Source organism: Myxine glutinosa, chromosome 1 (genome assembly GCF_964187855.1).
Source record: "Myxine glutinosa chromosome 1, kmMyxGlut1.1, whole genome shotgun sequence".
NCBI classification, from domain to species: Eukaryota; Metazoa; Chordata; class Myxini; order Myxiniformes; family Myxinidae; genus Myxine; species Myxine glutinosa.
The window spans coordinates 327,543,337-327,556,564 of NC_136261.1; the positions used below are offsets into that span (position 1 = coordinate 327,543,337).

General features: G+C 45.2%; 1 protein-coding gene across 1 annotated transcript in view; it reads right to left on the reverse strand.

Annotated features, from left to right (window-relative positions):
• Positions 1 to 10,760: 10,760 nt before the first annotated feature.
• Positions 10,761 to 13,228, reverse strand: part of LOC137419504 (uncharacterized) — a 62,893-nt gene continuing 60,425 nt past the window's right edge. The window contains exon 4 of the mRNA XM_078769753.1: positions 10,761 to 11,306. Coding sequence (XP_078625879.1) covers positions 10,972 to 11,306 — 335 coding nt within the window. The 3' untranslated portion in view covers positions 10,761 to 10,971. The remainder of the gene's footprint in view (positions 11,307 to 13,228) is intronic.

The window sequence follows — 13,228 nt, forward strand, 5'->3', positions numbered from 1 at the left end:
TTTGATTTTGAAACCGTTTCTTTCGTTTCATTTATTTTTTAGCTATGGCGAACGTTCGTTTGCACAATAGCAGGTATGAGTCATTGACTCGCAAACACGGGCTTATTGCTTGCCCGCCTGACGGAGTGAGCGTCGAGGACGTGGTAACCAGTATTGGTAACATTGTCGGCCTGGATAATGTCCTCGCTGCCTCCAGGATGAACCACAGAATCGTGGTTTTTGTATCAAAGGAACACCTCGTTAATGAGGTGGTGGAACACGGTTTGTCCTTATCCCAGGGCATTTATTTAAGTGTTAGTCCGATGGACACACCGGCGGTCCGAATCATTTTGTCGAACTTACCGCCGTTTATAAAGAGCGAGCACATTGTCTCTTCGCTTAATCGTTTCGGCACCGTCGTGTCCCGGATATCGATGATCCCCCTGCGACTTCGAGCAGACGCCTCGCTCCGACATGTCATGACCTTCCGGCGTCATTGTTATATTATCCTCAAAGACAACGCTCAGACGCTTAATGCGACCATGACGCTGTCGCTCAATGGTCATAACTATCAAATATATGTGTCGACCGAAACGACGACCTGTTTCATTTGCGGGCAACACGGACATGTTAAAGGTGCCTGCACGAAGGTAACTGTCCCCGTGGGCACGCCTAAACAGGCGGCACCGGGTAATGCTGTGGACAATCAGCCGTCGACATCGACAGCAGCAGTGAGAGATACCTGTACGAAGGTAACTGTCCCCGTGGGCACGCCTAAACAGGCGGCACCTGGTAATGCTGTGGACAATCAGCCGTCGACATCGACAGCAGCAGCGAGAGATACCTGTACGAAGGTAACTGTCCCCGTGGGCACGCCTAAACAGGCAGAACCTGGTAATGCTGTGGACAATCAGCCGTCGACATCGACAGCAGCAGTGAGGGATTCCTCCGTGAATGATGAAGGTTTCACTGTTGTTACTGCTCGGAAGAAGCACAAACGGCCGAACAATAATGACGAAGCAGCAACGAGGGATTCAAAAAAGATTGTGTTGACTGGAAGCGACAATGGACCCCTCACTGGGGTGGCTCCTTGTGTTACCGGCATAGCCTTACACAATAGATTTGCATCTCTAACTCCTGATGATGATAAAGAATTAATGAATCAGAGTGAAAGAGCTGCTTGTGATGACAATAATGGACCTACAGAGCCCATTTTAGCCTCCGCCTCTGCGGGGCGTGAGGAACCTGAGGAGGTCGTGCCTCAGAATGGCCTGGGCTGTGCGGACATGGAATGCACAGTTTCTGTCTGTGCGGGGCATGAGGCACCTGAAGAGGTCGTGCCTCAGAATGCCCCGGGCTGTGCTGACATAGAATGTACAGTCTCTGTCTGTGCGGGGCGTGAGGCACCTGAGGAGGTCGTGCCTCAGAATGTCCAGGGCTGTGCGGAATGTACAGTTTCTGTCCGTGCGGGGCGTGAGGCACCTGAGGAGGTCGTGCCTCAGAATGTCCCGGGCTGCGCAGACATGGAATGCGCAGTTTCTGTATCAGCTGGGCATGACGCACCTGAGGAGGTTGTGCCTCAGGATGTCCCAGGCTGTGCCCTCAAGACATATACAAGTTCTGTCGTTGAAACGCCTCATATAATTCCGGAGCGTGGCATGACCATAGCGGGTCATGAAGAGGTGAATCTCGCAACACCTGTTGCATCATTGTCTGATTTGCAGACGTGTCCAAAACCTGCAGACATTCAGGGGATGGCACACACAGCATCTGCTGCACCGGCACCTGCTTTATCGTTAGAGGGTGAGACTCACGCTGATCAATTGGACTATGACTCCGATGGAGCCTCATCCCTCACGTCTGGCATCAGCATCGAGGCTTGGAACGAAGTGTTGTTGTCTCATGGGCCGGAGGGTGACCCGGGCATCACACCTGCAGAAATTCTAAAATTCCTGAAAGACACTTTTCGGAAGAGGCGAGTAAAGGTGAAAGATTTCTTTCCAGACCTAAAAATCTTCATAACATCCGCGAAATATCTCGTCCTGAAGTCCAGCCAGTTCGGAGTTGGGGAACGAGAAGTATTCCGCCTCAAGAAGTACATCGTCAAAGCGAAGGAAGAGCTACAAGTAGACCAACCTTCCGCTATATAACCCCTTCCCCTTCTTCTTCACATGACCTTTTCTGTAGCTACCTTGAATATCAATGGGGGGCGGTCCCCATTGCGCAAGACCCAGGTGAAATTACTCACTGAGGAAAAGCATATTGATGTCATGCTTTTACAGGAGACGAGATGCAGTCCTTCGTGCGAAAGCCAATGGCGAAGGTTGATGAACGGCCAATGGTTTTTCAGTAGCTTGGCTTGCCCTAGAGCCGGGGTAGCTATATTCTTCTCATCTTCTTTTTTCCTCCAAACTGACATTGTTTTTGAAGACATAATTAAGGGGTATCTAATTTCTGTGTCTTTCACCTTCAATGGTTACAGGCACACACTTTTTAATGTCTACTCACCCAGTGACAGCACTGACAGGGTCACCTTCTTCACACAGTTAGAAACATCACTCACTCATGCAGATTTTAATAATCTTGTTTGCTTGAGTGGGGATTTTAATTGTACTCTAGACTCTGCCATGGACCGGAACGGTAAAGAACCTCATCTAGCTAGTACCATCCCACTGGCAAGGGTTTTATCTAAATTCTCTTTCGTTGATGCGTGGAGACTTCACAACCCCCTCATACGCCAGTATACATGGTGTCGCTGTCTTGACGGTCGGCTTTCCTTCGCTCGGCTAGATCGTGTTTACATAAATAGTAACTTTCTTAACATGATGGGCAATGTGCAAATTTTACCAATCGGTTTCTCCGATCATCACATGGTCACCTTTTCTCTTCTCTCTCCGATACGGAACTATGGAGCTGCACATTGGATTTTTAATGTGGACCTTTTAGAGGATCAAGCTTTCCTTAAAGCCTTCCGGGTTTTCTGGGGTACACTGCTTTTGCGGAAACCTTCTTTTTCTTCCCTCAATCAATGGTGGGATAATGCCAAGGTGCAAATTAAAACCTTTTGTCAGCAGTATAGATTCTTTTGTTCAAAAGATGAGTCTCTCTTTAAAAGTGTTATTGAAAAAGAAATTTTAGCTTTGCAAAGCCATCTGTCACCTTCCAACACAATGGAAACGAATCTTTCATTGGCCAAAAAGAAAGCTATTCTCAACAGGCTATGTGTAAAACAAGCTAGAGGTGCCATGGTTCGTCTCCGTGTGGAGAATTTGCGTCATCTGGACGTGCCTTCTAGTTTCTTCTTTCGACTTGAACACACTTCAAAGGGTAGCGAGCAGCTCACCTTGTTACGGACTGTGCAGGGCAATATGATAAAGGATCACAAGGGCATTAGAACCCTGGTTAAAGATTACTTCTCTGATCTGTATTGTAGGAAAGACATTGATGACGAAATGGTGCATTCTTTAACCGCGTCCTTGCCCACCTTGTCAGCTACTGCACGTCAAGAGCTGGACAGAAAGATAACTATGGAGGAACTGTTTGTTGCACTACAAGCCTTGCCGAATGGAAAAGCCTCTGGCTTGGATGGACTCCCCGTAGAGTTCTACAAAGCTTTCTGGGATCTCTTTGGGACGGAACTGTTGGAAATATTTTCTGACAGTTTACGACTCAACCAACTGCCACTCAGCTGCCGTAGAGCGGTGCTTGCCCTAATACCCAAGAAGGGAGATCTGCATCGGGTGGAAAATTGGCGTCCGATATCCTTGCTATGCGTGGATTATAAAATCTTTTCCAAGGCTCTCACCAACCGGCTCAGAGTCGTGATTGGGGAGATCATACACCCAGATCAATCTTACTGTGTCCCTAAAAGGTCAATTCACGACAGTATCTTTATTGTACGTGACATGATTGATATCTGCTCTCTCGAACAAAGAAATGTTGGTCTGGTGTTCCTCGATCAAGAAAAGGCCTTCGATGCCATCGATCACTTTTATCTTTTCTCTGTTTTACGGGGGTTTGGTTTTGGTGAATTTTTTATCTCTCACGTACAGCTACTGTATAATAACATTTTTAGTTTAGCAAAAGTTAACAACATTTTATGTCAGCCTTTCCCGGCTAGTAGAGGCATTCGTCAAGGTTGCCCTCTTTCCGGCCTCCTGTACTCCCTCGCGATTGAGCCTTTGCTCGTTCGTTTGCGCGCACGTCTTCCTGGTTTCGTTCCTCAACCAACTGCGAACCCGTTCAAGGTGATTGCTTATGCAGACGATCTTTGTGCAATCGTTCACTCGGATGAGGACGTCTTGGCCTTGGTCCAATGCGTCCATGAATTCAGTTTGGCAAGTTCGGCAAAAGTGAATTGGAAAAAGAGCAGAGCTCTCTACCTTGGTCCGCAAAATGGCGCCACTCCTCCGACTCTGCCGGAGCAACTCGAATGGGCATGGGATGGCGTTCTTTACCTTGGTGTCTTTCTTGGTACCGAAAACTTCATTTTGAGAAACTGGGAATCTCTCATAATTAAAACTGAGAGGCGGCTGCTAAAATGGAAGGGCTTACTCTGCCAACTCTCCTATCGGGGCCGAACCCTCATTATAAATAACCTTGCAGCATCGATGCTTTGGCACGTTTTTATGGCACTGCAGCCCCCGGATTTTATTCTTAAAAAACTGCAATCTATTTTTATTGACTTCTTTTGGGGGGGGAAGCACTGGCTCAAACCTGGTGTGTTAAACCTACCCGTTGCTGAAGGAGGACAGGGTCTGATTGCCATTACCAGTAAAGTTATGGCTTTTCGCCTCCTGTCGCTTCGTCGACTGCTGTACACAGACGTCCCGTGGAAGGCATTGGCTCACTGCCTGCTTCGGCAGGCAGGGAGACTCGGCTACGATCAGGAGCTGTTCCTTATTGGCAGCAAGAAAGTCGATATGGCATCAGTCCCCCTGTTCTACAGGAGTGTGCTGGAGGCATGGCAGGCGGTTACCGTTCGCCGTGATAACAGTAATTATTCCCTTGAAATGTTCTTAAACGAGCCAATTTTTTTAAACCCCATTTTTGAAGGGGTCTGCAGTGATCGTACTTTTATGCAAAAGTTTATTGATGCTGGATGCACCAAGGTTAAAGATTTTAGAACCCCTCCTCCTTACAAGTGGAAACCAGCTGCTGACGTCGCTGTTGCCACTGGAGTTAGGTCCATTCGGGTCATTGGGAGGATATTCTCTGTGATTCTGCGCTTTTTCAAGCAAACCAAGCTAAAATGGGCTCCACAGGTGGAAGCTGGCCCTCTCTCATCCCAACACCCCTTTCCAGAGCTTTTGCTTCTTTTTCAAGGTTTCACCTCCTTTAAGTTGATGGAAAAATCCTCTGTTTATGGCATGTGTGTCAAAACCCTTGTTTCTGATAGACCTGCAGAACCACAAGCGCACTGGAGGAGAATGCTCCAGACTACTCATTCTACTTCGATAAACTGGCTTGTTATGTACAAGGTACCCATTGCCAAACGCTCCGGGGACTTGCAGTGGCGATTGGCACATCACATTTTACCCTCAAACGTTTTGATACACCGAATGTGTCCACATGTCCTTGAAAAGTGCCCTTTTTGTGATGCCCAGGAAACTCTTTTTCATGCCTTTGTTGGATGCCCAAGATTGACACCACTTTTTACTGTTTTATCGCATGTCATTCAAGGGTTGGGGTTGGTTTTTACACACTGTGTTTTTATATTTGGTTTTAGTATTAAACGCAGATGTAGGCACGAATGTTTTTTAGCCAACTTTTTAATTTCTGAGGCAAAACTTGCTATATATGTGTCCAGGAAAAGGAAAATCCGGAACAGTGTTGTTCCAGTGGATGACGCTGTAGTCTTTCTTAGGTCATTGGTGTCGTCTCGGCTGAACCTGGAATTGTCTTTTGATAACTGTGGGGACTTCCAGAAACGATGGTGTGTTCGGCGTTCCTTGTGCAGTTTAACTGACGGAGTCCTTACATTAAACTTGTAATATAGCATTGCTCTCTTATTTGGTGTAATGTGAAATGCTTCGAAATGGTACCTTTTTATGACTGTATATATCAACTTTATTTGCTGTCTGTTTTGATTTGTAACCATGGTTTTCTTTTTCTCACTGTCTGTATTTGTAGAAATGCTCTCATGACCTGTAAATATTTTTTGTTTTACCTGTCTGCATTGGTGGAAAAGGTTTTTTCCTTCAAAAAAAGGAATGAAATCTCTCTCTCTCTCTCTCTCTCTCTCCCTTTCTCCCTCTCTCTCCCTCTCTCAATGTTTCGCTTAATTTAATTAAATGCTTAATTTTGCTCTTGATGTGGTCATAGCTCTTGCATGAGCATTTCCTTTGAAATTGTTTGTGGTTTTGTTTGTGTCTTCACCTTTGGTTTGTAAAATTTTTATACTTGCTGGTTTCCTTTAAATATCCTTTGCTCCTTTTGGTGAATTCATGATCCTTACGGAATGTTTCTTTAAACTGGTTGCTTTGCTTACAACCGCTTTGTGGAATTGCTTGTATTTTTATAATAAAAGGGCACAAAAGTCTCTCTCTCTCTCTCTTTCTCTCTCTCTCTTCTCCCTTCTCTCTTCTCTCTTCTCTCTCTTTCCTTCCCCCTTTCTCCCCTCCGTCTCCTCTTCATTTTGCAGGAATATGGCTTCCACCAAAAGAAGGAAATTGCCAACAAGCGAAATTGACAAAAAACGACTTGCAAAAGCTACATCCAGAGCAGCCTTCCTCTTCAACAGCATGAAGCAAGGTGAGAAGCAAATGCAGCAGGAATGGTTGCATCCAAAGCAACTGAAACTCCTCAAGAGAAAGAAAGAAGACGAGAAGAATGGTCATTTTTAACCCTGGATCAGTCAAAGCTCAATTTCCGCAGTTAAAATTTTACAATTAGGATCAAGACAAGAGTCTGCGGTGTCATAACATATCACTCTCAAAACATAGCATATCATTCTCTTGGCTCACTCCCTCTCCACCCCTCACCTTTTCTACCCTCCCACTCCCCCGTCCCACCCACTCAACCCCTCCCTTCCCGTTTCTCTCTCTTTCTCTGTCCACTGCTCACTCTTCCCCCTCCTAATAAATTGCAGAACTCCACTCCAACCTCTCTCGCCTTCTCCCACCTCCTCCCGGAGTTTATAGTAATGTTTGGTCAGGCGTTGCTCTCCCCACCCTTCCCCTCTCCCCCCTCCTCTCTCTCTCTCTCTCCCTCATCTTGCTCCTCTCCCTTCCCTCTCTCTGTTCTCCTTTCTCCACTATCTTCCCCTTTCCCCTCCCCTTTCTCTTTTTCTCTCTCTCTCTCTTTCCCTCTCTCTTTTTCCCTCTCTTTTTCCCTCTCTCTCTTTTCCCCCCTCTTTTCCCCCTCTCACTTTTCCCCCTCTCTCTTTTCCCCCCTCTTTTCCCTCTCTCTTTCCCCCCTCTCTCTTTCCCCCCTCTCTCTTTCCCCTCTCTCTCTTTCCCCCCCTCTCTCTTTCCCCCTCTCTCTCTTTCCCCCCCTCTCTCTTTCCCCCCCTCTCTCTTTCCCCCCCTCTCTCTTTCCCCCCCTCTCTCTTTCCCCCCTCTCTCTTTCCCCCCCTCTCTCTTCCCCCCCCTCTCTCTTCCCCCCCTCTCTCTTTCCCCCCTCTCTCTTTCCCCCCTCTCTCTTTTCCCCCCTCTCTCTTTCCCCCCTCTTTTCCCCCCTCTTTTTCCCCCTCTTTTCCCCCCTCTCTCTTTTTCCCCCTCTCTTTTTCCCCCTCTCTCTTTTTTCCCCTCTTTCCCCCCTCTCTTTTCCCCCTCTTTCCCCCCTCTTTCCCCCCTCTCTTTTCCCCCTCTTTCCCCCCTCTCTTTTCCCCCTCTTTTCCCCCCCTCTCTTCCCCCCCTCTCTCTCCCCCCTCTCTCTTTCCCCCCTCTCTCTTTTTCCCCCTCTCTCTTTTTCCCCCTCTCTCTTTTTCCCCCTCTCTCTTTTTCCCCCTCTCTCTTTTTCCCCCTCTCTCTCTTTTTTCCCCCTCTCTCTTTTTTTCCCCTCTCTCTCTTTTTTTCCCCTCTCTCTCTTTTTTCCCCCTCTCTCTCTTTTTTCCCCCTCTCTCTTTTCCCCCCTCTCTCTCTTTTTCTCCCTCTCTCTTTTCCCCCTCTTTATTTTGCAGGAATATGGCTTCAACCAAAAGAAGGAAATGTCCAACAAGCAAACTTGACAAAAAATCGACGTGCAAAAGTTGCCTCCAGAGCAGCCTTCCTCTTCAGCAGCAGGAATGGCTGCATCCAAAGCAACTGAAACTCCTCAAGAGCGAGAAAGAAGACGAGAGGAATGGTCATGTTTAACCTTGATCGACAAAGAATCCCAGGGGGTTAAATATCACAGCAAGGTAAGCTTTGGTCTTATTTGCTCCCTCCCACCTCTCTCTCTCTCTTTACTCTCCTCCTCCTCCTCTCTTCCCACCATCTTCCCTCTTCCACCCTCACCCCCTCTCTCTCTGCCCAACCCCCTTTCCCACCCTACCCTCTCTCTCCCACCTCTTTCTCCCACCCCACTCCGCCACCCCCACCCCCAGCTCCGTGTCAGCAAAGCGATGGGTGATATTTGCTCGTGTAGTGGTATGACTAGGTACACTAGGTATAAAATGCAAATAACATGTCAATACCATCAGATATGTAAAATGGCTTCTGGAAAAGAAAATATCACATGACAAGAGTATCGATACCAGTCTTATCTGGTGAAATTGTGACTCCATGTGGCATATTGCTTCCCCACTTCATGTTTCTTAGCAAGAGTAACGGTCGAGGAAGAAATCCACAACTCTCCAAAATTTATGTGAAGTACGTCGAGGTACGTTCTCCTTGTGATAAATGACTACAGTTCAGATATTGTGAATGACCAAGCTGAAAGTATGCTTGGCCTATGTGCTTGAGTAGGTTAAAGTTACACCTGTATTTAGGGATCTGTCAGAGATAAGTGCTATGTAATATGTGCACTGACGAAGGAGTTGATTGTAATCTTAGAGCAGAATAGGGTAAGATGTACTGCATAAAGACCTTCTGTTGCATTGTCTGCCATTATATATTACTAGCAACGGTACCCGCCCTAAGGGTGGGGCTTCAATTGGGAGGCGCAAATGATTGGGTGACCATCGTTTTGGGTGACCTTGAGCTTGACCTTGGGCCTAGAGAGTTAAAAATTGGGCACATGCTATTCCAGGTCAAGGCAAATATGTGTGAAGTATGGCGATGCTATGTGCAACGATGTAGACGTAGTACTGCGCACAGACAGACAGACAGACAAGCCAACCAACCAACATACTTGCCGGAATCTATTCTGGCAAGTAATAACATGCGACCAACGAATATTTTCCAAAATCTTCGATTTTCGCAAGTATCAAAATAACAAACAGACAGAGGTGAAAACATAACCTCTGTCCACCTTCTGTGGTGGAGATAATAACCTGTGGACGTAATATTGTACAAAGCAGACAGATTTTTGTTTTCTGCCACAGCCTTATCAGCTCATCCTCACGTTCATCAGTTCAGAAGTTTTCCATTGTGGTACGGGAAGGAAGCGCGAGGCAGTTATGCACACTCAGATTGGCTCGGCGGGAGCATATTTGTCCAATCACGTGCACACCAATGGACGAATAGCAACTACGACCAACCAGGATCGAACATCTGACAGAGCCCGACGCAATGTAATTTTACATGACCGGCTGTCCACAACAACCCACCTTCCAAGGCGAGACCATTCAGTTGCGTCGCGTCGTTGGTGTGGCCAAGCCCTTAGCTTGATAATTATATTAAAAATCGATGTTTTCACAGAAACAATTTTTGGGGGGCATTGCCTTTATCTGGCTTGCAATTAGTGTACTCAATGTGCTTTTGGTATTGTCTTGAACTTTCTGTACCTAAATTGGCATCTAATGTGTTTAGTTTGCTCAAGTCAGCCTTCTCCTGACGTTTGTTATACTAGGGCATGCCCGTACTATATATATATGTAAAATTATATCCCCCCCCTCTATTTACATGAAATGGTTTGGTTCATTCGCAAAGCCAAAGCGAACGGCTTGCGAGTACGGTGACAATCCCCCCCCTCTATTTACATGAAATGGTTTGGTCCAAAGCGAACGGCTTGCGGAGTTTGGTAAAGAAATCGCCATAGCGTGCACAAACGCGCAGGAAAGCGAAAGAATCGCAAATTAGTTTTAATTAGTTTTAAAACATAGTTTAACGCCAACATAGTTTGCCAACGTGAAATAAATGAATACGCTCTCAAATGTGCCGTCCGAGGCAGAGTCTGTTCGGCACGTTCGGCACACGTGATAGCTCGCTGCTCTCTGATTGGTTGAATCGTTTTTTGGACATAGCTCGGTAACTACTTGTCCGATTAATATGAAACCTTGAAAAGGCACATCCTCGGGTCCCCAGCAATATACCTGGCAAGTTTAAAGTATATCGGACCCGTGGTTGTCGAGAAACAGCGGTCACAGACAAACAAACACACAGAGATTACTGGAATTATAGATAGATGAAACTTGAAAATGATCTTTCTATATTTATATATTTATATAGGTTGGGAAACGTTGGGTTGGGAAACGCCAATGTCTTTTGTTTAAATCCATCAGCGACGCAACCGGAACTTTTGCGAGTTGAATCTAATGTTAAAAAGTTATTTTAAAATAACTAATTCCTGCATCAATAACTATCGATGATAAATGTTAAACTTCTGCCATTTGGTGGATTTTCGCTTTGCCTCTTTTTTTAAACCTGTCAAAAAAGTATGATGATGACATACTGTATGAACTGAGGTCATTGACAGGGTTTCATAATGTAAATGATGTATTTTAAAATACTTCAATTTTATTTTGTATTTGTATATTTTAAAATTATTTATCTTCCATTCTAAAGTTTAGTCCTTGCTGGCATATCTGGGAGATCTACTGGTGAATGATGCAGTCTGTGTGACAGCACATTCTACCTGCTCACTGAGACAAATAGACTTTTCTAATACAGACATGCAGACATCTCCCCATCATGCGGAGAAACTGGTCTGCAGATTTGCCCTGTAGGTGCCAGTCCCTGGGTTTGCACCAAACTTGTCATTGTTCCATGCTCCTGTGAAGCTGGCAAAGCCGAACCTCCGCGGTACAACAGCTAAAGCAAATCCCGTGGCAATTCCTAAAGCAAATCCAGCAAGTAGTGCATATCCAGCAACCACAACCACAGTACTTCTTGAGGGAGTTGCTGGGGAAATCGGCAAACATGATGCAGTAGGGTTAGAAGGGTACGTTGATGTACTGTAAAATGAAAAAAGGTCAGAGGCAGTAGGAAGTGATACTGAAGAGGTTCTGGACAGAGAGTCTGGAGCTGCAACGAGGATGAAAAACAAGCGAGTAACAAATTAGTGACAATTGTATTCACTATTTTGAATAAAAAACGTTGAATATATATATATATATATATAAATTTAATAGAACAAAAACAAAGACCTCAACACTTTTCAAATCTTTCAAGCAGAGTAATCTATTATTGACATTTCCTTGAGGGTAAAAACATCATTATACAAAGAATAATCAATCAAACTAAAATACTCCATATGTTGTCTGTCTGCCTGTCTGACCGTAATACATTCGGTCATTACTTATCCAACCTCAATCAAAATTAACAGTTGGATTAAAGGTCACACGACAGAGATTGGAACGACTTCATTCACCCTCCTTCCTTAAGGAGTTTCTCCTCCTTTCACAAAAACCGTGTTAAGGTGTATAAATAGCTTCTCATGGTGTTCCATGTGGCCCACCTACCAGCAGTAAAAATATGAACCACGAACACATATGATTACCTTTTTAAAACTGTCGCTACTGTTGTTTGACACCGCGCCCCAATTGTAACCTTTATTTCATGCATAACCCTATAGTCCCATAGGGAGCGGGTATATAAGTGCTATAAAAGGAGCCGTGCGTGCATCCGTCAGTGCGTGCTTCTGGGTTCCACCCATTGGTTGGACAGTTCACCTGACTCCACCCACAATTTCTATACTACGGCGTCATGTTGACGATTACTGCTATGCAAAGTCAATGACGTCATATTCATCATCACCATGCCCTCCCTTCAATTTTTCCCTTCAGTGTAAAATGACCAAAGCGACAGTAAAAAGGATTTTGACCCCTTGTGAAGATAGATTCCTCATTCCTGGAATATCATTGCAGCGAGAAGGTCTTTTGGTCCATTACAGCAGTGTGCCTTCCCCAAAGAAAGTCAATTCGACCACTTGGACAGTTATGCGCTGAAACCCCACATTTCCACAAGAGTGCATTAGGCCTGGGGGACTTGCAGAGATATAGGAATAAGGAACTTCAAAACGTTTTTTTTTTCATATATTAAATATTTTCAATGAAAATATGGATTATGTGAAGAGAGCAGATTTGAGGACATGGAAAATGAATGCAGGAATACTCCCATTCCACAAGCAATTAACTGTCATAATCAGTTACATTCAGACTCTACCTCAAATACAGGCCTGGATATTACAAATCAGTGCAGCACACCATCATTTTCATGTCAAAAGAAGGAACTGATAATATTCCCCTGACAGTGAAGTACACAAACCAGTGTGAGATAGAGGAAGATGGAATTGGATTAAAAGGTGTGTGAACAAAAGGAGAACTGTGAGTTCATCACAAAAAGTTGAAAAAGGGAAGAAAAATGGGTGGAGAAATGAACACGACTGTCGGGCAAAAGCTGAGGTGTCCATGTTCTACTGTGGGAGGCCTGAAATGTAGAGCTGGTGCTGTGCAGGGGAAAATAAAGTGGACAGATTTTTCTTCGCAAGAAGACGTGAAAGTGCAAATTGAAGAAGAGAAAACATTGTAAGCGACAGCAGATAAGCTGAAATATAGTGAGCGCATATATAAAGGTATTTGATGGATGAGTCGATTGGAAATGTTGGCAAACAACTGTTACAAACAACAAAGACAACCACAATAATAGTTCAGATGAGGCTGGAAAAAACACAATCAAGGAATCTTCTTTGTTCATGTGCATCATTGTCTGACGGTGTGACGTGCCACTGATGCAATGCACTCTGCTGGTTAGGCCAGCAATTTAAAATTTGTTCTTGGTTCCAGCGATAGGTTGTCGACTCTTTGCAAAGAACACCATGAGATCTTTAACATCCATCAACTAATGGCGGCACACGAGGCGCCTGCCTGTTTAATGTCCATCCAATGGATGCTACACACAATTATATGGATCACCCTGTCTGTGACGCATCGGTATAACAGTTTACA